The 27,469-nt window shown below is 41.6% G+C and overlaps 1 protein-coding gene across 7 annotated transcripts in view; it reads right to left on the bottom strand.

Moving 5' to 3' along the window:
* SLC8A1 (solute carrier family 8 member A1) overlaps positions 1 to 27,469 on the bottom strand; it is a 330,601-nt gene that overhangs the window by 301,243 nt on the left and 1,889 nt on the right. For 5 of the 7 annotated variants that reach the window (XM_044261685.1, XM_044261688.1, XM_044261682.1 and 2 more), the window contains exon 2: positions 6,256 to 8,087. In XM_044261685.1, coding sequence (XP_044117620.1) covers positions 6,256 to 8,054 — 1,799 coding nt within the window. In that variant the 5' untranslated portion in view covers positions 8,055 to 8,087. Of the gene's footprint in view, positions 1 to 6,255; positions 8,088 to 27,281; positions 27,366 to 27,469 lie in introns of those variants that run through there. The other 2 variants (XM_044261681.1, XM_044261684.1) reach the window with 1 other exon arrangement.

Raw genomic sequence — 27,469 nt, 5'->3', positions numbered from 1 at the left:
TGGGACAAAAGGGGGAGGTGCAATGGGTTAAGGGCAGCTCAAGGGGGAACAGGATTCAGGTAAGTCAAAAGCATCCCTAGAGATCAACCACTAATTCACAAAGTGCAAAACAAAATATTGACCACATGTTATTAGAAATCTTGTAAATTTTCTTTAGAAATACAAGAGGCAATCTGGTAGAGAGGGAAAAGCACTAGAGCTTTTTCTTTTGTAAAAGTAGATCAGCTCTTTTATTTATATTTACCTAATTTAATATAAAACTCTTAACATGAGCTCTACCCTCTTTTTTTTTTCTTTTAAGAGTTTATTTATTTATTTGACAGACAGAGTCAAGTCTCTTATTTGACAGAGACAAGTAGGCAGAGAGGCAGGCAGAGAGTGGGAGGGAAACAGGCTCCCCACTGAGCAGAGAGCCCAAGGCGGGGCTCTATCGCAAGCAAGACCCTGGGACCACAACCCAAGCCAAAGGCAGAGGCTTTAACCCACTGAGCCACCCAGACACCCTGAACTCTACTCTCTTAACAGATTTTAAGTGCACAGTACAATAGTGCTAACTACAGGCTCAATGTTGTTATATAGTAGCTCTCTAGAACTAATTCATGTTGCATTACTGAAACATTATACCTGCTGATTTGAACCCCTCCCTTTCCTCCCCCCCCCCCCCCCCCCCGCCCCTGGCAACCACAATTCTGCTTTCTGTTTCTAGGAGTGAATATTTTAGCTATCTCATATAAGTAGAATCATTAGGTGTTTGCTCTTCTGTGACTAGCTTAAAGGGACATATACTCAGATTAATTTAAATACCTTCACGAGGATCTAAAATCCCATTAAAGAAAATCACTGTTCATTGCATCTTTCATTCAGTTTGATAACCATCCCGTCTATTTAGTGAAATGGTCCATACTTTCAGGTTTACCAAGATACTGCTCCATCTTAAAAAACACATTTTTCTCTCTGGTTATGCCTTCTATCCTTCAAAAGCAACTCCAAATATTTTGTCCAAAATTTAGACTTCTACTGTGTCCCCCATGTCTTCATAATGGTGTGTGTCCCTTTCAAAATATGAGTTATCTCATCATCTCCCATTTTAGAGTATAAGGAATAGATTTTTTCTGTTCCCTTCGTAATAACTAGCCCAGTACTGGGCACAGATCAGTAGCTTACTAAGCATGTGCAGAGTGATTGGTACAGGAATTCTATTCTAGCCCTAACCAAGTAAAGCAATCATCCCCCTCTGGAATGACCTTGAATGATGATTCAGAAAAGAGTCCATAATTTAAACACTTCAGTATGTCTGAACTATGACATCTTCTCATTTGCTAAGATAAAACTTCTTTACATAACTATATTATAACCCTAAACTCTAATCAGCAGTGGGAAAATGAGATTACCACAGTAAACATGGCAATCTGATTGACATAGTAAACAACCCTGAGGCACATAATCAATTTAGGCTTCTGGCAATATTGAATGGGAAGTCAAAATATTTTTTGGCTGTTACCCTGCCTTATGTTTGTAATAGTTCTGCATTCATGAAAACATATGCATTTATAAAAACACTTCTTGTACTTATAATTTAGATTTGCAGATGATACTACATGTGGTTTGGATTTAAGAAGAGACAAATATTGCAGTCTGAGAAGATAATCCACCAAAGCTGAAATCCATTAAAATCCTAAAATCATTTCATCTAAATTTCTTACATCAGCATATTACCTAAGAAAGTTTTATATCAGAATAAAATCATGGTTCCATCATTCTAATAGATTAAATGTATCAAATAAAATTCTTCTTCCTTTAAAGTAAATCTTGAGTATGTTGAATTCAAATATGTACTAATGGCCTTTCCTGTCTAGCATTATTTTCTGTAGTGCTTTTCATCATTTCTGATTCCCCTAAAGATACAAAATTATTCTTCTGTTCTGACCACCTGAAGTTTTCTTACAATTTTTGTTTCATCTTTTTTTTTTTTTTTCTTAAACAGCCGGCTGCTTTCTTGCATTATACATTTGTCCTACTCTCCGAACTGAACTGCTGTCTTATAAAGCTAGGTCTTTACTCCCTGGAATTCTACAGAGCAAGAATAGAATACTGGTAATATAGGTAGCAAAAACAAAGTATTTCTTCTTCCTGGAGTATAATAATAATAATGCCATTGAGCCTATATAATACTGAAATTTTATTTCTTTTCTGTTTCTTTCTCCAGAAAAAGCAATATAAATATTGAGTGTCAAATAGCTATATTTGTTGGGACATCTTGCATATCATATTTTCTAAACTTAACAAAGTCACAATCGCTGTGTTTTATACGCAAGCAATGAATCATGGAACTCTATATCAAAAACTAATGATGTACTGTACAGTGACTAACAACCTAAAAATAAAAGTCACAATCATACCTGAAAACATAATAGTCATTAAAGCAAAATCAATTTAAAAAAAAAAAAAGCAAAATCAATTTTGGACAGATCCATTGATTAATAAATTATATTGTAGCTAGGAACCTCCAGGAAACTGATTTGTTGAGCAATATATTCCATGCATTTTCCAACCCACACACCTCATCTTTCAACTCTGTATTTTAAATAGGTAATAGTAAATGCTCGTGATCTTTTGCGTCCTCCTCCAAAAGTATTGTTATTGGGTTATAACTAAGTAATTGAATTTGATTTGTATCTATGTTAGTTAATTAACCTTAACATTTTCCAGAACAGTCAAGCTCATATTAGACCTTGGAAGACCAAACAACATTTTGTAATAATTATTACCACTAAACTAGCATCATTAAAAAACAACCATTAGCGGCTCTTCAAATTTGTGGATATCACCTACCAAACCACAAATCAAATTGGCATGTTCTTCATTTATTTTTTATTAGCTGTTAACATTAGACAGAATTCCCTGTTGAAAGTCAAGATTAGTTGGCATGGGCTTAGTATTTGTCACTGATTGAATTGATACAAAAGCACATGCTAACTGTTAATTATCTCTATTAATGGGTTTTGCATTGTAATTTGAAAATGCTTTACTGAGAATACACTTTATTTAAGGTTCCAAGCACCACTTATCACTTATCAGTATCTTTTTCAGATACAGATTTTGATCTTAAAAAAGGTCAGGTTGAAATAATTCAACTCATTTATATAGAAATGTGAATGAATAGGTACGGATATGCTTATATTCTACATTTAAATGACTTCTACAAAAATAAGATCAGAGATTAGGAATCTATCTTGCTTTAGAAACTGAAGAATCAGTAAAGCTGCCTGCCTCTTGATCTCCATCCCTGATTACACTGGACCCAAGGTAAAACCATCTACCTGTCTTTAAGGCTTTTTAAAATAGGCAAGCTTGAAATCCAGGATTTTCCTAGCATCTCTTTATGGTGCTCTGAAAAGAAACCATAAATTCTGGCTTTGTGCATGACATTAAACAGAAAAGCAAAAAAAGATTTTTTTTAAAAAATAGTTAATAAAGTTCACTGGCATCAACAGTCCTATCTATGTATTGTAGGTTTTTAAGAAAGTCACCTCTCAAGATTAATTATGTAATTGGATGAGACATAAATTCATTCTTCAGGAAAAACCGGGTTGAAGTCCACATGGTCCAGCTGATGACAACTCTGTCACTTGGGTCTGACTGTGTGGACCTGGCATTAGAAACAACTTCCAGGGGAAGAATGACCCATGAAGAAAAGGGAAGAGAAGGAGAAGAAGGAGAAAAACAAGAGGCCTTTGATAATATCATGTTTTTCTAGAAGCATTATGTTGAAATCCTCGGTGCCTAGCTGAACGCTAAGTCCCAGTCACCTAAACAAATTTATTTAAGCAACAGAGGTAGTAAGCATCTACAAAGCTTCTCAGCACTCTATAACGTCAGGATGAAGACTCTTTAAAATAAAAATTCAAGAAAAAAAAATGGAGGGCTGTAATTTTGTCCCACTGATAAGTAAGACGTTGGACATTTCTAAAATTTCATATTTCAACTTAGTGAATAAAATACAGTAAGAGTTTTTATTAAACGAGGAACTAGTGATTGATCTAGAATACTCCTAAGAATACATACACACACACACAGATGGCATGCCAATAATACTACCCATCCTACCAATTTTCACAAGATATTTAAATCTCTAAAGCTGGAATTTGGCACTATTCCTTCCTTAGCAAGAATTAAATCAATTTAATGGCATAGGTGAATGTTTTAAATGGAGTTTGGCAGAATAAATTATTCCATCAAATCACTGTCAATCTTTTTTTTTTTTTCCCTTCTTCCTCTTCTACATTGTGTCCAAAAAAAGGTTATTTATCTACAGTTTGGTAAAGTCCTGGACAGCAGAATCGATAAGGAAAGACTGCCTCTCAAATAAACAAGTATAGAGCCGTTCTTTTTAGCAAAACACAAGACCAAATTTTCAGGAGAAAACATCCTAAGTAAAATGAATAAACAAAACAAAATACCCATTGGGTCATATTTAAGTGCTACCCTTGTGAGTTCATTTAAGAATATTCAATACTCCTTTAGTAACATGCAATATACTTTTACATGGATTACAAGGGCCATCTAATACGACAGGGTTCCATAACTGAAATGATTAGAAAATATAATGAGAAAGAATTCCTAACAAAGGATTCAAGTTTATGAGCTAATTGTGGGCAGGATCTCATTCAATACAAGGCCTCTGGGAAAATCCTTCCATAAGTAGGCAGGATATTCATTTGCTTCTATATTACTATCTTTCAGTAAAATACATGTCCAACAAAACACACCTCAACACGTGGAACATTAACAATATAAGAAGCAACATAAAACAGATATTCATCCAAAGTTACCCCCACACATCTGAAGGTGGATATTATAATCTTTGCTTTGATTTCATCATGATATCATACCCAGTTAGTGTTCATCTCTATAAAACAATATCAAGGAGAAGTAAAAAGGAAGGCATCTGCAGGAACATCTCTTCCCTCTGCCCATTTCCACCCCCGTCCCCCTCCACCCTCTTCTTTTAGCAAGAGAAATTTCATTTTGGAGAGAATGTACTTGGCATTTGACACATCACATAACGTTTACGCAAGAGTTAACCATTTTTAGAACAAACTGTATTATATTTTTTCTTTCCTGGAAATTCCTAAGTTGCCAATGATTCAACCAACATGATCAATCATTGTAATGTCCTCTGTTGTATTGCAAATATTATAGTTTCCTTCGTTCCTTCCTTCCCTCCTTCCTTCCATCCATCCTACTTTCCTTTCTTCCTTCCTTCCTTCCTTTTCTCCCTCCTTCCTTCCTTCCTTCCCGTTTAGACACTGCTTATTGAGTCAACTTTCTGGCTTGCATTTGGTGAGTATAATGCCCCCTCTTAGGCAAGGGAGGAGGAACAGTTCTAAACAGCAGCTGTCAAAGGCAGAATCATTGCACAACCAGGCACCTGGTGATACATTAGCAAGTGTCACCATGAAGTGCCAATAGGAAGAGTAAATTGTTCCCAGTTCTTTTCTCTGACCTGTTCCCTGTCAACAAAAAGGCTTGGACAGAATCATATTCTCTCCCCATCACTCTGTCAATAGGGTAGAAGGGTTTACCTAACCATGGAAAATAAAATCAGACTAGAACTCCATAAGAGCTGTATGACTTTTCTCACACTGGCGTAAGACTAAAAAAAGCAGGGGTGGTCATTAAGTCCTAATTAAGCATTACCATGTAAGCAGAAACATTATCTTACATCGTCACAAATATACAGCATCAGATAAAAGCAGCAAAAAAACATTCCAGCCAGCCTTGGTAGCCAGGAAATTCTTTTCAAAGGTGTTTCCTTTTTAAGCTTTCCCAATTTGTACTCAGTAATAAGTTAGGGACTTAATGTAATGTTCTAAATATTCCCTTTTGATAAATAAATAAATAAATAAATATTCCCTTTCTGCATGTGTATTATGTGATTCAGACTAGAATACAAATTTCCCAACCCATCATAAGCGGTTTGATAAATTGTGTCACAAAACTCATTCTATAATAACAGCTATAATGCACTTAAATTATGCAAAAGTACAGTAGTTAAAAATAGAACCAAATTAAGATCTCTATATGGAGCAGATTGATAAGTGTGGCACAGCAGGGGGCGTTTTCAAGTGGTCTTGTATAGCAAATATTCCATTCCTTGTGTGCCATTTAGTTTAAAAAAAAAAAAAAATGACATCCACTCTCCCATCCACCAAGGCACTTGACCCCACACACAGGTATAAAAAAACAACTTACACAATTTCATCGTTCTGGAATTCAAGCTCTCCACAAGTGTCCTCGAAGTCCTCACCTCCGCCTCTGGCTGTCCCTTCGATGGTTTTATAGGGAACGATAACATTTCCTCGAGCTCCAGATGTTCTCAATACCTTCACCTCCATAATGCCAATGCTCTCACTCACGTGAGTCACAGGCTCCTCAAAGGTAAAGATGCCTGCATGGTCATCATCAAAAATGGTCACAGTGGCGGTGGAAGGAGATCCGAGACAAGCGAGTGTAGAAACATGATTGGCTTCCAGGATGCCATCTTCTGAGGCATCACAAGAGACTTTGACATTGCTCAAATGCACAAGGAAATTTTCATCCTCCTCAAAGATATCATCATCGATGATGCCAACTCTAATTTCCTTCTGGGTCTCACCAGGCTTGAAGACCACAGTTCCTTCGGTAAATTCATAATCAGACCCAGCATTGGCCGTGCCATCCTCTGTTCTGAAGTCAACAAACACAGTGTTAGTCAAGTCGCCACCTCTGCGGATAATGGTCAGGGCAACGGTACCACAGTTCTCTAGACACTGATAGGTCCCTTGTTCAAAGAAGATCTGACTCACAGGGTCATTTTCCGCCACTTCGGTATTGACCTCATGCATGCTGACAGCCTTCCTTGCCTGGTCAGCTGCGTGTCTCTTTAAAATGTTGCCGGCTCCAGTCATCAGGCGGGTAGCTTGGATGCGGTAAAAAGCTCGACTCTTTTGCTGCTGACTTAGGACTTGGTAGTTAGCTAATTCTATCAATTGCTCTATTTCTTTCTCTGGGTGCTTCTGCTTGAGCTCCTTCAGAATCCTCGCCATTTCTCGCCTGGCCTCTTCATCATCTTGGTCCCTCTCATCGACCTCCAGAACAAGAGCGCCATCTAAGAAATTGTCAACGTGGGAGTTGACCACTTTCCCGTCCATTTCAATTTCAGTTTTGGAAGATGGCCTGTCTCCTTCATGCTCGATGATCATTCCCCTCTGCTTGCCGGCCCGATACCTCTTGTAGACATACTTATAGAAAAGAAGCCTCCTATCTGCTACCCAAGCGAACACGACACAGATGGGAAAGAAGAAGAAGGTAAGCAAACCTTCCCAGACCTCTACGACCCCAGGAGAGATGACGGACAAAATAATGTAAAGCCAAGTATAGGCAAAGATGCTCCAGGCTGCTGTCACAAAAAACACACGCAAATGCTTTATCTTCCTCGTCTCTCCATCTGGGACCACGTAGACACAAAGGGCAATAATGATGAACATATTGAATGCGGCACTTCCCACGATGGTGCTAGGACCCAGGTCTCCTGCAGTAAAGTTATGGCCACACACTTCAATTACGGAAAGGAGAATCTCTGGAGCAGAAGATCCCAGGGCCATCAAGGTCAGGTTGGAAACCGTCTCATTCCAGATCCTCACAGTGGTCTTGGTGGTCTCTCCATTGGGTTTCTTTATAGTTATTTCTTTCTCTTGAGATGTGATGACTTCTATAGAGGACATGAACCGGTCGGCAATGATAGAGACTCCAAGAAACATGTAGACCATGGCCACAAAATACACAGTAGCTCTAGCAATTTTGTCTCCAAAGGAAGGGTCTTGGGGTTCCCAAATGGGTAAAATCACCCCTTTCTTACAGTAATATGAGCCAGTACACTCGCCAGTTTCATTAACTTCTCCTTCCATTTCTGTCTCTGCACTTATAAGGTCCACGTGGGAAAATAAGAGAGCCACAATGGCTAACAGATGACATCCCATCGAAAAGGTAGGTGAGGGTTTTAACCGCAGCATGTTGTACAATGGTAGACTTCCGAGTGTCCCAACCTACTTGCAAAAATAAGATGGAGGGAGGGTGGGGAAAAAAAAAAATCACATCATCAGAGCCAGATCCAAAGCATGACATATTACTGATTTTTATTGCTTTTACCAATGATTTGTTTAAATTTGACTACCATAATACCGATGGTAAATAATTATTCTAAGTATCCATCGGTGATTAAGGAATCCTTTGAAAAATTTACAACTCAATCTCTCCACGTGTGGATTTTCTACTTGTAGTCTCCATTCACTGGGCCATGTACACAATTGACTTATTGGAAATGAAAAGTTCAATTATAACCTTGCCTTGTTGAATACATAGTTATGCATGCTAAGAGCCAATAAGGGGAGGAAAAAAACCTTTTGATGCATTAAATAATTTTCTCCTTGTTGCTAATGCAGATTTTCTTTTAAATTTTGGTTAGTACAATTACCTTCCAGAAACCGTTTCATTACCAAAATCACCTTATTAAGACTGATAATTTAAAGTTCAGACTCTAAAAACCTAGCCAACACAAGGCTTTTTGATGATCTTAAATTCTGGAGCAGACCTTGTACCACAGTTTTTTAAATCATGTCCCATTGCACCAAATGGACTTGGAAACACAGAGATCTCTTCAAGCTTTCCTACAAAGTCAACAGAAGCTGTAGTTGAGGGGGAAAAGAAATCTTCTGTAATGCAATCTTTCCGCACATTAAGTACAATTTTGAAAAGTACATTTTGCTGAGAGCACATTTCCTCCTCATCTTCAGCAAGCCCAGTGCTCCTGATGTCTTAGCAGCTGGGCACCTGGGTCTCAAAGCACAGTGCTCCACATCTGGGGACAGATCTCGCACTAGAGTCTGTGGCTGTCTGCAACAGGAAAGGGAGATAACAGTCCTGAGTCTAGTTGTGTGTTAAGACCCTTGTCTGGCAGGCTGTGAAATCAGCTTTACCAGTCATAAAATGTTCCTTCTCGGGGTTTATGTCATCCTTTCCACGGCCATTCTAAAACACATATTAGTTCTACAGAGGGTTCAAGTGACCAAAAAAAAAAAACAGGAGCCATAATTCCAACTAAATTAGCTCGTTGGCAGAACAGCAGTGACCACAAACTACACATCTGATGAAGGGCTGCAGGCAATTACAGATCGAGCAGGAGAGTCACTGAGCCACACAGGGCCTGGTAGACGAGGCCAAGGGGCAGACTGAGAAACCATGGCTCTGAATTCACCCACCAGCTCAGGCAAAACGCCTCTCTGCCCAGACATCACTTCTGCCCCTGAGGCCTTGTAAGGTGCTGACAGAGAGGAGGGTCTGCTCTAAGTCAGGGTAATTCTGGCCTAGAAGGCCAGTTCCAACATCAGACAAAGTGATGGCAAGGGGGCGTCTTGAGTCAGAACATAGTCTTGTGGCCCGATAAAAAGTTCACAGTGGAGCTAGACTGGAACCTTCCACAGCCTGGGGCGGTCTGAGAGCCACCCACACACTCACCTACGTTCTCTGGCCCAGGTTGGCCAGTCATGGCAGGGCGTGGAAATTCACCAAGGCCTGGGTGGAGCCCCCTGGTCCAGCACTTTCTGGCAGACCCTCAAAGAGCCCACCATTTGCCTAAAGCTCCTTTTAGCTCATCACTACGGGGAGATAAGCTCTAACATTTTTCTCAGACAAGCCTCGGCAAAAGGTTGTGATGGCAGAACTACATCTACAGAAAAGGCTGAAAAAATAGAAAAAGCATCTTTTCAAAATATGCCAAGATTCATGGTCAGTGGGTCTACTTAATCAGTCATTACAGGGCTTGGGTGGGATTGCCACTCAAAACAAGGAGACACGGGGCACCTGGGTGGCTCAGTGGGTTAAGCCTCTGCCTCTAGATCGGGTCATGATCTCGGGGTCCTGGGATCGAGCCCCACATCGGGCTCTCTGCTCAGCGGGGAGCCTGCTTCCTCCTCTCTCTCTGCCTGCCTCTCTGCCTACTTGTGATCTCTGTCTGTTAAATAAATAAACAAAATCTTAAAAAAACAAAAAACCAAGGAGTCACCGAAGCAACGTGCAAGAGTATTGGAAGGTCTAACTCTGATTCCAATTCCATCATGAGCCATTTATTCCACAAATATTTATGGGTGCTGCCTAACTACGTGTTTCAGAATCACCTGCTAGGCTCTCTCCTAGGACCTAAGAGTTCATCAGAGAATTACAAACAAACAAACAAACAACAAAAACAAAGTCTCTGTCCTTGCAAACCATATATTCTATTGGGGAGGAAACAGACAAATAAATAGAAATGTCAGATGCTAAAAAAAGCTAGAGGGATGGAGCAGAAAGCAATGTTAAGTAAGACAAGGAGTCTGTGTGTGTGAGTGTGAGTGTGTGTGTGTGTACACACACAGCACGCAGGATTTTGTACTGGATGGTTAAGGAAGGCCTCTCTGATAAGGCGACACTGTAGCAAAATCCTGAAGGAAGTAAGAGACCAAGCCTTGTGGATATCTACAGGAAGAGAATTCCAGCAAATGCCAAGACCCGGCGGGACTTGTCTTTGCATAGTCTGGGAACCACAGAGGAACCAGTGTGATGAGAGAGCTCTGGAGCTGGGAACAGACAGCGGATGGATTAGGAGGGGCATGGAGGCTACCATAAGGCATTGGCTTTGATGGTGAAAGAGATGGGACTCAGGGAGGTTCTGATCAGAAGAGTGGTATCCGCTGAGTTTCCTATTAAAAACATCTTTCTGCTGGTTCCATGAAGAATAAGAGTACAGGGTCGCCTGCGTGGTTCGTTCATTAAGCCTTTGCCTTCGGCTCAGGTCAGGATCCCAATGTCCTGGGATCGAGCCCCACATCGGGCTCCCTGCTCAGTGAAGAGCCTGCTTCTCCCCCTCCCCCTGCTTGTGTTCCCTCTCTCTGTCCCTCTCTCTCTCTGTCAAGTAAATAAATATAATCTTTAAAAAATAAAATAAAAAGAATAAGATACAGGGATACGAGTGGAAACGAGGAGACCAGTTTTTGCCTTTTATAAAAAAACAAAACAAAACCAGAATTACAACTGATTCCAATGCCTGGCAGGTATAAAAAATGACACAGTGGAGATTTCAACTTTAAAAAGGAGAAGGAAACAATTGGTAGTGACCCTTTGGAAGATTTACAATTCCAAATGTCTTGGGAACCTGTGAGGATCAGAAAGGTTACATATTTGCTCCCAGAGAGTAGTTGGAAAAGAGAGAGTAAACCCAGAACAGTGATTCCAACCTGTGCCCAACGCGAGGACTGATATAATCAACCACTTCCTTTAAATTCCTGCCAAATCTCATCTGTCCATTTTCACAGTTCAGCCAAAATGAGCTTCCTAAAGTACAGATGTGACCCCCTATATCCCCCTTAAAGCTCTCCATTGGTTGCTTCTTGCCCTAAAAATAAACCCAATCCTTTCAATAGGCTGTTCAGACCTTTTAGGATCCAGTCTCCAAGTTCTAAAATATGGAAATTCTATCCATTTCCTGACCATGACAACACTTTCTTACCTCCAGGTAAGATTCAGGATTGTGTTTTCTGTGCTCCAAACTATTTTGTTTCTTAGAAGCAAATGTCAAAATGGCACAACAGGAAATCATGGTCAGTTGCCCAAGAGATTAACAGTAGGTTTTATTCGTAAACACGATGGCAGACATTATGCTAAATTCTTTATGTGTATTATTATATCTAATACTTACACTAATAAGCATTGTTATTTTACACAGCTCCTGGTGTTGCCATTTCCAATATGGTCCATGAGAATAGCACCACCTGGAGTTGTGCAATGCAGTGTCCTAAGAATGACATTTTGCAGTAGATATTATTAGCCTATTTCAGAAATGGGTTCACTGAGCCTCAGACAGGTTAAGTGCTTGTCAGAAAGTCATACAGATAGGAAACTTCTGAACTAAGATCCAAACCCTGATAAGAGCATCCCTGATAGTGTATGAAGTCATCTCAGAGAGTATTGGATTTGGGCTTGGACTGACCTGTTGGAAAACCTCTTGGCTTCGATGCAGGGTAAGGAGGGCCTCAGTAGTAAAAGTTCCATAGCTGTGATGTAATGTGTGAGCTGGCATGCCCTAGAGACCACTGCCCCTTACCTGGACAGTATTTAGCAATTACCCGACCACCTCTTCCTACATACGTTCTCAGGGCAATCTATAAGGTCAGCCAAAAAAAAAAAAAAAAAAAGAAAGAAAGAAAAGAAAAAAAAAGCCCTCCCCCAACCCACATCTCACAATTGTTATTAGCCAAAAGGGTACAGATGTCTAAGAGTGGATGCAACTGTAAAAATTCCGATCAGAGAAAAAGGAAAGGGCTTTCTGAGGTTAAGTCCAAAACATCACGATTATATTCAAAAGGTGGCCGTATTATAATTTGTGAAATCAGTAGACACAAAACACTGAGACAGGTTTTTGGCAATGGAAAGAATTCCCAGGACTTTAGTTTCTTCTTTTATTAAATTAACACCAAAGTCAAATGTTTGGGAGGAGAGGGGGCAGACAGCATCTCAACGAGAGGTTCTTCTTCATTCTTTCATTTCAGGGTGTTTCCTCCATCATCAGATTCAAGCAGATCCTCCCTACTGTCTCCTCAAATATATATTCCCATAAAAATTCAGCAGGAAAGAAGCTGCTAGTATGTTGTTCTGTTGCCTGGCTTTTTTAAATATTCTGTCCTGATCACCTGAACTCTGGAACAAGGATAGGTTGGTTTTCATGGTGCTTTCCGAACAACTCTTATGTTCTCAGCCAGTTCTTGCTCAGGAATAGCCGTTACATCATCCAAAGGAGCCTTCAGCACCGTAGCAAGAAGACCCAGAGTGTCTTCTGCTCATTCTTTATCTTGAAGCCAACAGACAATCCCAGCTCCTACAGAGGGATGTGCTTTTGGAGTAGCACATAAAGAGGAATGTGAACGGCACATGATGAAGGATGGGGGAAAAGAACTCCAACTGAAAAAGCCCAGACACCAGCGTTGAAGGGACAGGTTAGGGGAAGGGGACATGTACTTGCAAGACAGATTTTTGGCAAATGGCTTCTATAAAGGGTGAGGAAGACCCCCCCCCCCACCTCCCCGGCAGAGGCCTAAAGACTCATCAGGCAGCAGAGCAATGGGTTCCTTATGGGAAGCTGGAGCCAGGGTTGACCACCAAGGAGGACCCGGTTCCCAGAGAAGAAATACGTTTGGCATTCCCGCCAGCCCCGTGCACAAAGGCGGCTGAATCTCATTCCATTGATTGGCAGCTGGGGTGATTCAAAGGAACCCCTTGACTCTCCCTCATCAGGACCTGGAATTCCCTTCTATGTAAGTCTTGCTGAGTGAAAGCATCAAAGCTTAGCAATTCATCCGTTTCTAAGGCAACATTTAAGCAACCCTAAGTTCTTATCCACTACTGAGACAAGCACTGGCGAATGCTTTTAGACAAAGAGATGATGCCAAAATGATTTGCCTTATCTGACCATCCATCCAGGGTGAAAATTACTCTTCTGGCACCCAGTCTCGGGCCAACAGACCATGACCACGAGTTACAGAGGGGCTCTGGTCCCACAAGGACTCTCTGCTCTTACCTTTTTTTTTTTTCTTTTTAAAGAGAGAATTTCCTTTTTGTTGCTTAATAAATTGGGACAGGTCCTCTAGAATACAGGCAGCAAGAGTTCATATAAGGGGCTCAAGTCCTCTGGTTGAATGTTTGAGACTACAGCCAGGATCCTGGGCCAGGTCAGAAAACACTCCCCTCATTCATCAAAGGAAGACACTGGGGTGATTGGTCAGACAGTGAGGCCAAAAACAGAAAGATGAATTTAGGATTTTAAATAATGAAGAAGTTATTGAAAAGTCATGAGATATAACCTATAGCCCTTTCCCCTACTTTGCTTTTCTACATAGAACTTCTTCTTCTTTATGTGCTAATATAACTTATTTGATGGTTCTGTGTATTGCCTTTCTCTCTCTGATAGACGTTAAATTCTGTACAGGCTGAGATTTTTGTCTCTTTTGTTCATTGATGGATCCCCAGTTCCTAGAGCAGAATCTGGCACATAAAAGATACATAGCACCTGCTTACTGAATGAATAAAATCATTTTCATAGGGTCATGGGCTGAGTCACCAAATCTCTGAAGGTGAATCAGAATCTGGGGGCTGAGACGAGGCATTTGCCCTGAAAAATATGCCCTGACTGAAGCAGAAGCCCCTAAAATGAGCAGATGCCAGTATCGCTCTGAAAAGCCAATGTGAGGATTAAGTGAGGAGAAGAAATGTGATTCAGGCTCATGGGCAGAGAACCTCAGGCTGGAAAAACTGACCTCCGGCATAGAGAAGGGGGACTCTGCAGTTTTCCCCAGTACCTGGGTGCAGGTCCTCCTCCATGAGCCCTAGCTTGCTGATTTCTTTTGGAATGCCAAGTTCATCTACTATGTTGAGAGGGTCCTAATGTTTCAGACACCCTCAACAAAGCGTATCTTCTCCTTCCAGTGCATTAAGAAGACATCTGGTCAGGCACCAACCAAAAATCAGCTCCATTACAGAAGGCTCATAAAAGGGAAAGTGCATCACGACTTTAAACTTAAATATATTAACTCTGCATACCGGTATGGAAATATGAGTAAGAGAAAGAAAGCTGGGGAATAAAGAGTCTTTCAAAACTAACTAAATAAAGAGGAATTCAAAGGGAAGCCAGTGTGCTTATCTTGGGCCAAGGCTGTCCTCAGATTCATTTTGCCAGTGCCAAGGTCAGAGTGAGGGCCTCCCTTATTGTCATAAATTGGCACTGAGGACAATAAGGATGAAGCCATTGACCGAGCCCTTGCTTTGTCCCAGGTGCTTCACCGACTGCTTTGTGTTCACTGTCCCTGGCCTTTCTGACAATACAGCAAGGAGGTAGTATCATTCTCATTTTATAAATGAAAAAAATAAACGGTTCATAAAAGTAAACTGGTTAGAGTCCTACAAACAGAGGTGAACTAGGATTTTAATCCCAGTGCTTACACTTGGAAAGCACATTGCCACAGCGCTTTCCCAAATGGCAGCATCTTTTTGTTTGTTTTCGCTTTCTAGGTGAGCAGTACTGTCCTCTGGCAGCAAGGAGCCCCCTACTTCGATACTTAGCACAGAGTAACCTTTCCATGGGCCCTGCTTTCCTCCTGAACAAATGCATGTAGTTTGTACTGCCTCCTCCAGAGCCTTCATGTTTGTGGCTCCTGCCTCCTGCCTCCCCAACTCCCGAGTTAGGGTTTGGTGAGCACTCCTATTTATCACGTAGCAAGCGAAAGCTGATCCATTTGGGGGATCATCAGCTAAAATCTGAGGTCTGAAATCACTCCAAAGTCATGTAATAATCTCAAGGTTTTTCCATTTGGTCAGGAGAAAAGAAACTAGAGAAAGAAATTCTAGCAGTGAGCAAGCAAAACTAAAATGAAAGATGGATGGATCTGGGGAGAATAATACTGAACTTCAGCATAACAAGGGAATACTTTGCTCTGATAGCGATAAATCAATTTTTTTTTTCAAGAATTTCAACAAATCCGCTGTCTTGGGGGTCAAGACTTTTTTTTTTTTTTTTTTAAACCAGTAATTCAAAGAAACAGGAAAACAACACATTCATTCATGGTTTTATCTGCCAAGCTTTCTTAGCCACTCACATACGCCAGATACGTGTTAAAAGATGAATAAGTTAATATCCTCCAAGAAGATCACATTCTAGTGGGGGTGGGGGGGCATGGATTACAAACATCAGAGTGTGAGTCTCCTTTATGGAACAGAACTCTTTCATTGCTACAGAATCCCAGAAACGGAGAGACTTTCCAGGCGTTGAGAGAGTGAGACCATCAAAGTGGACCACCTCGTTCCCAGGTCAATGCACCTGAGCTCTTAGGTTAATACAACCAGGGTTCTAGAAACCTCACACTGCTCAGCCTACAATTCTACCACCCAGGGTTTTCAAGCCTGGTGAACTCCCCGAGGCAGGCCAGGGCCTTAGAGCACCTTGTCTGTACTCTGTGCATCTTTGAGGGGCCTCATGATGGACAATAATAACTATTTCGGATACTAATTTGTTCACCATCCACCCTGAAGGGAAAGAGCCGCCTTTCTTTGATGTCTGACCTTACACACTGGGAACAAAAAAAAAAAAATGAGGTCACAAGCATGCGTTTCTATCTGGGTCACCAAAAAAGATTTACTATCTAAAAATATTTTCCACACTAGCTTGTTGACATTTCACCTTAAGAAATGTGTGTGGGTTTTTGTGGGGTTGTTTTTTTTTTGTTGTTGTTGTTGTTGTTGTTGTTGTTATTATTTTTTGAGGGTTTTTTTGTTTTGTTTTGTTTTTTGTTTTTTGTTTTTTGTTTTGTTTGCTTGTTTGTTTTTGAGTGAAGGACAGCTCTCTCTGTATTTCTAGTTTGAGACAGTGGACCACTCATATATTCATCAAGCATTCCTGGAGTGGCATCTATGGGCAAAACAGCAAACCAAACACTGTGAGGATTGCAAAGATAATTGCACCTGTGCCTAATGAACTGACAGTGTTCAAACTCAACTACTTACTCAAATGGCCGTGAGTACTAGGAAGGCTATGGAAGATTCCCTAAAATGAGAGGGCTAGAAGGATGGCGAAAAGCTGGAGAGTGTAAGAGGACATTACAGAAGGAAAGAATGATGTCATAAAGGCACAGAGTGCTGCTTCTTCAACTTAAGCTCACCTAAGAATCACCTGGGAAATACATTAATATGCAGATAAGTGGGGGTTATCATCAGAGGTACAGTAGTTCTAAAGAGGACACCCAAATTGGAACTTTAATAAGCACCCCAGCTTATCTGATAGAGGCAATCTTGGCACCGTACTTTAAGGGCCCTGGCATAAAGAGCAGAACTGGGTAGAGAGTAGACAGAGCATGCGGTGTCTTTGGCAAACACAGATGGCAGGGCAGAACACTTAGACAAGGTATTTGACCAAAGGTAGTGGCCCCAAATTAGAATGTAGTGTTTCTTGTCCTATCAGTAAAATGATGATGTGAAATAATATATCAGAAAAGCTTTCCTTCTCATAGACTGGGACTCCAGATGGCATGAAAATAGGGAGCCCCTTGGTAAGTTGGTGGGGAGGTAGGGGAGAGGACAATGGAGAAGAATGAACCCTACCCGGAGATCACAGGGGTCCTCAGAAAAGGAGGTTAAAGCATTGGGAGTAACTTATATCTAGTTCATAATTTTGCAAAGGGTTAGTTGTGCCTCTTTAAATAGAAACAGCTAAGGATTTCTAAGACACCGTATCAACACACGGCAAAGACAGAGGATAATGGAAGTCCTTGGAGACCTTCTATCCAAGTTCCATGCACAATTCCTGAATAGAGTAGATATGTTGAAATGTAAACCCCAAAACTGTGTCCTTGGGTGGTACGGAAAGTTCTGCTCTTTAAATTATAGGGTCTTTAGGGGAATATCACCATCCCTCTGTTCACCTCAACTCAAGAGTAAATCTTTGCCGTTCACTTTCTGCCTTCTAGTCTGCCTCTTGGGACTAGAGATGTTTAATACAGAATCTAATTTCAAGCTATGTGATAGGAACATTCAGAATGCCTTTTAAAAAAAATCTTTCATAACAAGGAAAATGCTGGTTATGTGAGCAGAGGCTGGTGAATTTCATCAGCTTTTTCCCTGAGTCATTAAGCTTCATCTTCAAGTAGATTGCTTTTCAGGAGATGGAACCCTATCAACTTGAAGTTTGTGAGTCTTTTAAATTTTCCTGCATAGTGTCAAATCACAGTCCTTGAAAGAATAAGATGCTCTTGAGAAAAGCAGAAGGAAGTAAAAAGAAATATTTTTTTAAAAAACTCAAGTTAACAGATGCTCGTGTAATGGTGACCCTTTCTCAATATTCTGTGCTACAATTTTCTAAAGTTTCTGACAATATGCGCAGTGACATGGCTCTAAAACCAGGTGTGTGTGTGTGTGTGTGTGTGTGTGTGTATTTATTTATATGTATTTATTATTATTATCATATATTAATTTATTTATCATTATGTGTATTTATATATATATACACACATAGAACAAATACTTCTTTTTAAATGAAAACAGATTAGAAAGGAACTGGCCAAATTTTAGTATTTACAGGAATAAGTTGAGTAGCTTATAGAAAACAAAATTTTTACACAAATCCCTGAGCACAGTTTATGAAACATACAGTTTCTCTACTAGATAAAGCATCTAGTGAACATGCCCTTTATACCAATCCCATAATCTATATTTGAAGAATTGTTTCAATATTGGCTGAAGTGTTATAGTTTCAATGTAAGTAACTATGCCAAGACTATTTTGTTACGGTCTTTTTGTGATAGGCCAGGATTGGAGAGGAGCCAATAGAATAGTTGAGAAAAAAGTCAGTGGAGAAATGCCAATCATTTAATCATTTCATTAGCAAGTGAAGATAGTAACTTCTGCCTTTTAAGCAAAGACTGCTTTCATCGATATCAATGACTTATGCAAGAACATTCATTCACTCATTCACTCAACAAACCCTGAATGTCTCTTCGTGTCTGGAGTGGGAGGGCCACTGGGGCTAGAGTCATGAAGTAAACAGATACAATTCCCCTTCTGGAATTTATTATATAGCTGGGAAGACTGATGACAGATGTTAATTTAAATTATTTCAAAAAGAAACATCATTATTAACTCTGATAAATGTTATAAAGGCAAGACACTACCTTCCAAGAGTAAGCAATGGAGGACCTGAACTACTAGGGTATTAGGGAAGGCTTTGCTGAAGAAACAACACGTTGAGCTGAAAATTAAGATGGTCGGCAGGAAGCCAGGCCAAAGATGGTTGGAGGGCCAGATCTTGGGTTAGACTTTTTGCAGTTCACCTTCTCTGTAATAGAATTACTCACAGACTTACCTTCTTAGATATGCTGGGAGGCAGAATGAGACCATGTTTAGAAAATACTCAAAGCGAGGGGATGGGAGGGGGGAGAGGTACACAGGGCAGATGGGTACCTGGGTGGCTCTGTTGCTAAGCAGCCAACTCTTGACTTCGGCTCAGATCATGATCTCAGGATCCTGGGATTGAACCCTGACCTGGGACTCCTTGCTCAGCAGAATCTGCTTGAGATTCTCTCTCTCTCCCTCTCCTTTGGCCTCTCCCCCTTCCCTCTCTTGGCCCCTCCCCCTTCTCTCTCTCTATTTCTGGAATAAATAAATAAATCTCTTTTTTATAAAAGAGAACACTCAAAGTGGCTTCTGTAATTTTTTTTTAGACTTGCCCCTCTGAGGTCACAAGCATGTAATGGCAGTTAATTTCATTCTACCACTGTGCTGGGGGCAATGTGGTAGACAGAAGGATCACTGATCTGGGGTCCAAAAGAAATGAGTGCTGGTGTCAGCTCTGAAGGAGCAGTACTGTGGCCTAAGACAAGGCATTTTTCCCTTTCTCAACCTGATCTATAAAACTGGGGACTCGGGCTAACAACAGGAAGCTAGAGTACCCCAATCCCTCACTTTGGCATTCAAGGTCACCATCCATAATACAGCACACGTCTACATTCCCGGGGTTACTGTTCCTGATAATCAACTGAGCTACTAAATAAAAATCACCCAAATATGAACCATGTTTTCTTCTCTCATGCTTTTCTACCTGCCCTCCACGATCCATCTTAAATGTCCAATTTCCCTTCATAAAACTGCTTTTACACCTAGGAAGACCCCTGAAAGCCACCTAACTCTGCCCCTACTCCCCTTTTTCCAAACACGAAAACTCAGGCCATGATAACTTAAAAGACTTTTTCAAAAGGCACACATCTCAGATTTGACAGAGTTAGGCTCTAAAACGAGGTCTCCGTTTCTAGGCCACCTCTCTTTGCACGACACCAACCCCGACTGCTAAGATTCTTCAAGCTCAATGATATTGCCTTTGTATCTCTCATAGTCTGGCTGTGTGTCAGGAGTAGGCGAACCTGGGCCAACAGGTCAACCATAGCCTGCTACCTATTTTTACAGACCCATTTCATTAATTTTTTTTTTACTTTGTTAACGAACTGAAACAAAGAAAAAAACAATGTCTCGTGATGTGAAAATTATACGATGTTCAAATTCTAGCATTAATAAATACTGTTGTTTAGCACACAACATGCCCATTCATTTAAGTATCATCAGTGGGTGCTTTCAGGTTACAACAGCGGTGTCGAATCATTGTCACAGACCCTGTGGTCCACAAAGCCCAAAATGTTTACTCTGCGGCCTTTTGAAATACAGTTTTGTGACCTCTGGTGTATGTCATTATGTGTGTCCTTATCTTTCTTCTCGCCATGGCAACCTCCCACAATTAGCACGTTCATATAAAGGCATGCAGGCGGGGACAGAAACTCTCAATCTTCGTCTCAAGAAGTCAGAACAAATCCTTATTGAGCACCCACATGCCAGAAATGTTTCCATATGTTTTATAAGTATTAATGTATTATTCCTCGCAAAAATCCCACGTGGCTTTTTGCTATTATCATTCCCATCGAACGGATGAGCAGATTGAGGCACAGAGAAGTCAAGTACCCGCACGATGTTAAATACGCCATGAGTCCAAATAAATATTATGACTGTCATGAAATGGCTGTTGACCTCAGAGAACTTTAGCCTGAGGATTCCAAGGCCCCTCATTTTGTTAGTCAATACCTTCAATCTAGAAGCAAAGCTTTCCACCTTGGGGAACCATTAGGAGATATCCAGGGACCCTTGAGGCCAGAAAACACAGATATATTTCTGGAGGTCTTCTACATTATCAGCCAAAAACAGAAGATGTGACTTTGGTGACATGACCTCAGAGCCCTAGAACTGAATTCAACTATTTCCTATTTCACTCTCAAGGGTCATTTATTTTCATGCGACCTTCATGGGCTCATTTGTTTCAAAAGGACTATCTGAATCTCTGCTGTTCCTTCCAGAGCTGGCTGTGGTTCTAAGCAGTAAGAGCAAAGAGAGGGAGAAGCTCTTAGGCCAGGAGAAGAGAAGCAGTGAGGAGTCCGGGAGAACGAGCCACCACTTCTGCCCAGGACCCATTCACAAATTTCAGCTCTAGGGAGCTCACATTCCCCACTACCTGGCTGGTAGGTTATTTTGGAAGAGTGACTTGGAACTTTTGAGAGACATAGGACATATGACTTAGCACGTCTCCAAATTTTATCCTTTCGTCTCTGCCCAGTGCCATTTACTTTGGAGGCTCTACCATGATCTATGCCGGAAGTTTAGGTTTGCCGGTGAGGATAAGCAGCATGATTCTCTACACCTGCTGTTGGGACTGGATGTTCTACATCTAGCAGGGACAGCCACAGCAGGTCCTGGGCTTTATAGGGAAGCAGAAATGAGGAACAGGAGTTCAAGAAGCTCAAGGGAGAAACTACCAGAGCCATTTGGTGCCAAATAAAAAAAAGGGGGGGGACCACTTGTAATGGCCCAGAAAACATAACCATTAAATTTAAGAGAGGAACAGGATAGCAGGTGGAGCAGGTGGTCTGTCCCTTGTCTGACCTCTCTGATGGTTACAGTGTCTCTCTTTCAAGGTCATGTTGGAAATTCATCTGGAATTTTGGTGGCCGATGCTATCACTTGTTCTAGAGCCACAGTTCCCATGACATGGCTCTGACTGGGACACACAGCTGATTTGGAAAGCCTGGTAACGGCCCTAACATTGCCTTGGGTTGTCCTTGTCATAAATTAGCTGGAGCTGGTTTACATGTTTCAAAAATGCTCACTTTATTTATTTTATTTTAAGAGTTATTTATTTATTTGAGAGAGAGAGAGAGCACACCACACGCCTGTGTGCATGGGCGGGGTGGGGGGAGCATGGTGGCAGGGAGGAGTAGGGGAGAGTCTCAAGCCCAGTCTGATCACGGAGTCCCACTTGGGGATGGCTGCGGAGCTGGATCTCAACGACACTGAGATCACAACCTGAGCCAAAACCAAGGGTCAGGTGCTTAACTGACTGTGCCACTCAGGCATGCTGGCTTTATTTATTTTAGAAGCCCTTTTCATTCTTTGAAAAATAAACTAAAATGCGTCCTCCTCCATGAAGCCTCTTCCAATATTCTCTTCTTCCTTCCACTCTACAGCTTTGTGCTCATTAGACAGTTGAAGCAATATTTCCCAGGTGCCTCAGCAGGTAGGTGTTCTAGACCATGACATCCCTAAGACTAGAGAACATGGTGTGAAGAACACGGCTTTTGAACAGCATCAAAAACTGGTACTATCACCTATTAACTCTTAGATAAGTTATTTAACAGAACCATCGTCTTCATTTTTACATCACGATAAGGATGCTTCCTTGTGGAGCATTTATAGACTATAAAAGAGAAAACAGACTCAGAGTGCTTAGATTGGCCCTGGGCATACAATGGGCACTCAGCAAAAGTCAAGTAACTCCTCTTCATCATCTGCGTTCTCTGAAGAGCCCAGCACAGTGCCTTGCATACAGTGAGTGCTCAATATATACCACGGTTGGGTTGGAATAAATTGCTGAATCACTCTCTTGCCTGTCTGAATTCATCTCACGTTAGATTCAATGAAGAAATTAGTAATTACTCTGACTTCACAGGTAAGGACATGTGATGATGTTTTTGGTCTTTTTTAAAGTTAAGATGGGCTCTAATATTTATATTTACTTTTCTGTACCTATTGTATATGCAAGAAAACATTCATCTGAATTGGTATCGCATGGGCATTTTGTAGGTTACTGGTATGAATATTCCAAAATGACATAGAGTAGAAGCCATTCAGGAGTTTAAAGATATCATTTCACACTGGGGAACATAATTTGCCCATTCTCAGAAGAATTCAAAAGGCTACATTTTCCAGAAAGGATCAGATTTTTTATATATTCGCTGCCCTAGAAGATTTCAGTGTGGGAGTCCATCACTCTGTCTGTCTGACTACTCTCTATTCCCTGTCAACAGCCCCATTCCTGGACGCGCAGGTCCTCACGCTTCCCCACCAGAAGGAGCCTCTGAGGGCACAAACTGGGCACCAACCCAGTTTCAAACTACTTTCACTTCCTCTGCACCTTCCTGTGTTCCAGGCCCTCGGGACTTTTCTGTCAGCTGACCTGATAAACCAACCAAAGTTAACAGACAAGCAGATGCCAGTTGTTTATAAGAATTCAAGGTAGCTCTTGGGGCGCCTGGGTGGCTCAGAGGGTTAAGCCTCTGCCTTCGGCTGAGGTCATGATCCCAGAGGCCTGGGATCAAGCCCCACATCGGACTCTCTGCTCAGCAGGGAGCCTGCTTCCTCCTCTCTCTGCCTGCCTCTCTGCCTACTTGTGATCTCTGTCTGTCAAATAAATAAAATCTTTAAAAAAAAAACAAAGAATTAAAGGTAGCTCTTTCCTAAGTGATGTCATTAGGGACTTACGAGATAGAAATACTTTATTCAACTGAAAGTCTAATAATAAGAATTTCTGATCTTACTTTGGTGGATGGAGAAATGCTTCCGCGCCAAGGATGCTTTGTACCCCGCCCCCGCCCCCCCAATCACTTAGCAGACAGTTGCCTATAATGCCCTTCACTTCGGGACCCTTCTCCTTCCACATATCCTCCACCTCTTCCTGAAATTGGCTGAAAAGTTTCAGGTAAAGAAGAAATGTGATTCTCTTGAACCTTTGTCTCTCTTGTTCCGTACTACACTCTCTTGACTGGACAGATCAAAGGACAATCGCAGAGTGGATACAAAACACTTAGAGTTTCACAAGAGTTGTCAGCAAGGAGAATCTACTTGAGGCAGCAAGGGAGACAAGCCACTGTCTTCCAAGTTGAGTCAACACACAGGAAGCCGGCCCCCAATCTCCTTCGTGCTCTGAGCTGCTCTTGCTCAAAACCTGCCAGGGAGAGTAGCTTACCCTAGAAGTCTCCAGTTCAGAACATAGGCTGTATGAGTTACAAACCTTCCTGAGAACCTAACTATTGATTAGCTTAAGTCTTCAAAATATGTGTTGTATAAAATATATCTTGTGGTGTGTGGGCATGTGGACGTGTGTGCCCGCGTGAGAGCCTAAGGAGGGAGGGAGGCCGTAAGAGAGAGAGAGAGAGATGGAGAGACACAGATACACAGGCAAAAGGTATCTTTTGGAAGAGAAAGAAAGAAAACTGAAAATCATCTCACTCCAGGTAATGAGGCCCCACTAGAGTAGCTCGGAGTCCAAATCAAAATCTGAGGCCAACTCTGAAAGCTCCCACTTCCAGGATCTATTCCGTCCTGTGGGTCAGAAAGCATCTGACATTTACTTCCACTAAATCTCAAGTATGTCTCCAGGGGGTAGACTTCCCTTTGTTCCGAGAGAAAACTTGAGATGGCTAGTTCAGCAGTCCGCTGGTTGGTTAGCCACAAGTATTACTGAGATCAGATCCCAAGTGATAGGCGGCTGAGGGAGCCCGGAGTGAGGTTCCCTGTGGTTCTGAGATCTGGGGAAAGTCAGGGAGAGTATTTGCCACAAGAGGGAGCAGGAGAATTGGATCAGATGGGAGGTGATCTGGTAGAGGTTATGATGAGGGGTCTAAGTACGAGGTATGGACAATAACGGAAGATGTTCTGGCAAGAGACATCTATCCCTTATAAGAAAAAAAAAAGGGGGGGGATGAAAGAAGCAGGAAGAAGAGAGAAACTAAAACACACTGATTCCTAAATTCTCAGCAAACATAAAGCAACAATTTAATTCTTGGCTAAAAGCAACATACATTTACACTGCGAAAATACAAAACATGCAAGATAGGTGCTCTCCCGTCCTCTTTTAATCCTGTATTTCTTTCTTTCTTCCAGATTTAATTTCTATTTCAACTTGGCCCTTGGTTATTTCCCTGCTGATGGGGTAGACTGCTTGCTACTTACCTCCATGCTAGGCTCCCTCCACCTGAAGGCGTCATGGAGAAAGAACTCCTCTCACTGAATTGCAAAGCAAAAAAATCAGACGGCAAAGTCCTAAAATGCACTTACTTTGAAAGAAACACATCCATGACCTAAATGAATGCTTTAACTTCCTTTAAAGCAAGAATGTAACCTCATTGGATCTGCAGCGCTTTTATCATCATTTATTTTTTCAAAGCAACAGATTAATACGTAGAGAGAGAAAAACTATGCGTTTACTTTGTGAGATAAATAAAAGTCTATTTTTGTCTGATAAAAAACATGTTAAATATAGCTTGCTAACAAAATGCTGAAGCTCTCTTGGAATTTTTTTTTTTCTTCAAAACATAGTAAGCTTCAAAGAACAATTAATGTTATTCTTGCATAAAGTCCTGACCATACTTCATCTTCCTTTTGTGAATTTTATTTGGAGTAAAAGCACCGCTATCATTTCTCTTTTTACCCTTCATGGTCAACAAAGCTCTTAATCTTTATCCAAAATGATATAGCAGAAACCATTCAACAGTGATGATAAAATAAATAGAAAGACTAGAAAGACAGATGGATAGATAGGTAGGTAGGTAGATAGACAGACAGATTGACAGACAGATAGATATAAAGCAGAGCCTTCATATTCTTTTAATTCATTACTCTCCTCTTCCAGCCCTATGAAGCTTTCAGGACAGAGTAAATGAAGTCTGATTGTCATGGACACTTGCATTCTTTGCAACACTGCACAGCTCAATAGTCAATAATGGTTTACCTCTATCCAGTTCTTTAATTCCCTAGTAATTAGTCATTCCATATTTAAGACAAGACAACAGCCATTTTAGGGAGAAAAAAAAAATCAGGGCTTTTTTTTTTTTTTTTTTTTAAGTAGGTGGGAGAAATCTTAGCAAAATAGCCCTTAGAACCAAATGGAATTCTTCAAGCAGGCGGGATTTGTAAAATGAAAACCGTTTAAGAAAACACATCTTGCTTCTTGATGAAGTAAGTGGGTCTTACCCCCACCTTCTCACTCACAAGGCCCCAAAGATGGAGCTAGCTCTCCCTTCCTTCCTCCTTTCACACCAGCCTAAGCAGCCAATTAAGCAAGTTTAGCAAACCCATAGAGCTAAATCCAAGTAACACAGGATTTGAAAGAGGAACGTAAAAGCCATCACCCCTGTTCTGGTTTTGTTTTCTTATCTGAAATGAATGGAACATCTAGATACATTTCTACTCTCCTTTCCTGACTTGCTGCAGGAGTAGCTTTGAGAGAAAAAGAAAACATGCAAGTGTGTGCATGTGTGTGTTGGGGGGGGGTGAGGTCTACTTGCAGAATCCCCTCCTAGTTGCTCCCCATTTCCCCATTTCCCTTAGCAAATCTTCCCACAGATGCTGGGTTGTGGGTGCTCGAATTGCTCATATTTGGAGATCCTCAAGCTATGCCTTTAACCAGATCTGATCAGAATCCACCTACCCTGCCAGCTCCTCCATGATCTGGATGCCAGGACTGTCTTTACCACATCTGTCATTTTTTAAAAAGCTTCTTCCACTACACCTCCTACTGATATCCTTTTTTCTCTTTTTAGTCTTTACACCTCCAGCAGGACAAAGTTTGTATTGTTATAGTCACAACCACTAGTGGCTGACTAGCAGGAGAGATACAGAGCGCCTGCAAGGGAGTCGGGCTAAGGGGGGGTTAAACAGATATCTAGTGCAAGGCATGACTTTCTTTCCAATGACTGCGGACACCACGCACTATTGCTCTGTTCAGAAAATTCTTTGCTAAATTTGATCACTCTGCTTTCAACCCAACCACTGCCGCTTTGTCTGGAGAGGGAAATACAAATTGCTAGCCCCAGTCATTCATCAAAACAGTCAACAGAATCCATGGGGGGGGGGGGTTGTTTAAAAATCAAGGATGCAAACATACTGTCTTTTTGAAAGCAACCTCTGGGCAGATTTGGTTTCTTTAGCCGACTGTCCACCCGTAAGACCTCCCTCTTCTTCATTAAGGAGGAGCCAAGAAGGATATCCTCACACCTCAGAACACAGACCATTTCCCCAAGAGCCAGCAAAGCTCCAGAGGCAGATAATGCAGCTGCAAAGTTCCCTTCGAATCTCGTGGGGGGAAAGACGCCTGTGTGTGCAGGAACCCCAAGGCACACCCCGGCATAGGGCCCAGAGACGGGAACCCTCCAGCCCATTCCCCCCGCTGTAAAGCCCCCTTGCCTGTTCCTCCTGCCCCAGCCACAACTCCCTCCTCTCCGCAGTCCGAGGTGAAGGCGCACCCAGAGCTGGCCGGAAACGAGCCTCTCGAGCGTGGCCTTGGGGAAGACCCCAGGAATTACCAGGAGGTGGGATGACCGCGGAGCAGAGCCCAGTGGGTGGGGACGCCTGGATCCCCAGTAGCGCGGCATTCCGAGCGGACTTAGCTCTTCGCGCCCCGAAGCCTCCGAGCCCAGCGCGGCGAAGGGTGCAGCATCTCTCCTTAGCAGCCCTTTCTTCCTCCGGCAGCCGGCACTGGCAGGCAGGCACA

Source organism: Neovison vison, chromosome 8 (genome assembly GCF_020171115.1).
Source record: "Neovison vison isolate M4711 chromosome 8, ASM_NN_V1, whole genome shotgun sequence".
In the NCBI taxonomy this organism is placed as follows: domain Eukaryota; kingdom Metazoa; phylum Chordata; class Mammalia; order Carnivora; family Mustelidae; genus Neogale; species Neogale vison.
This window is presented reverse-complemented; position numbering and strand designations above follow the sequence as displayed.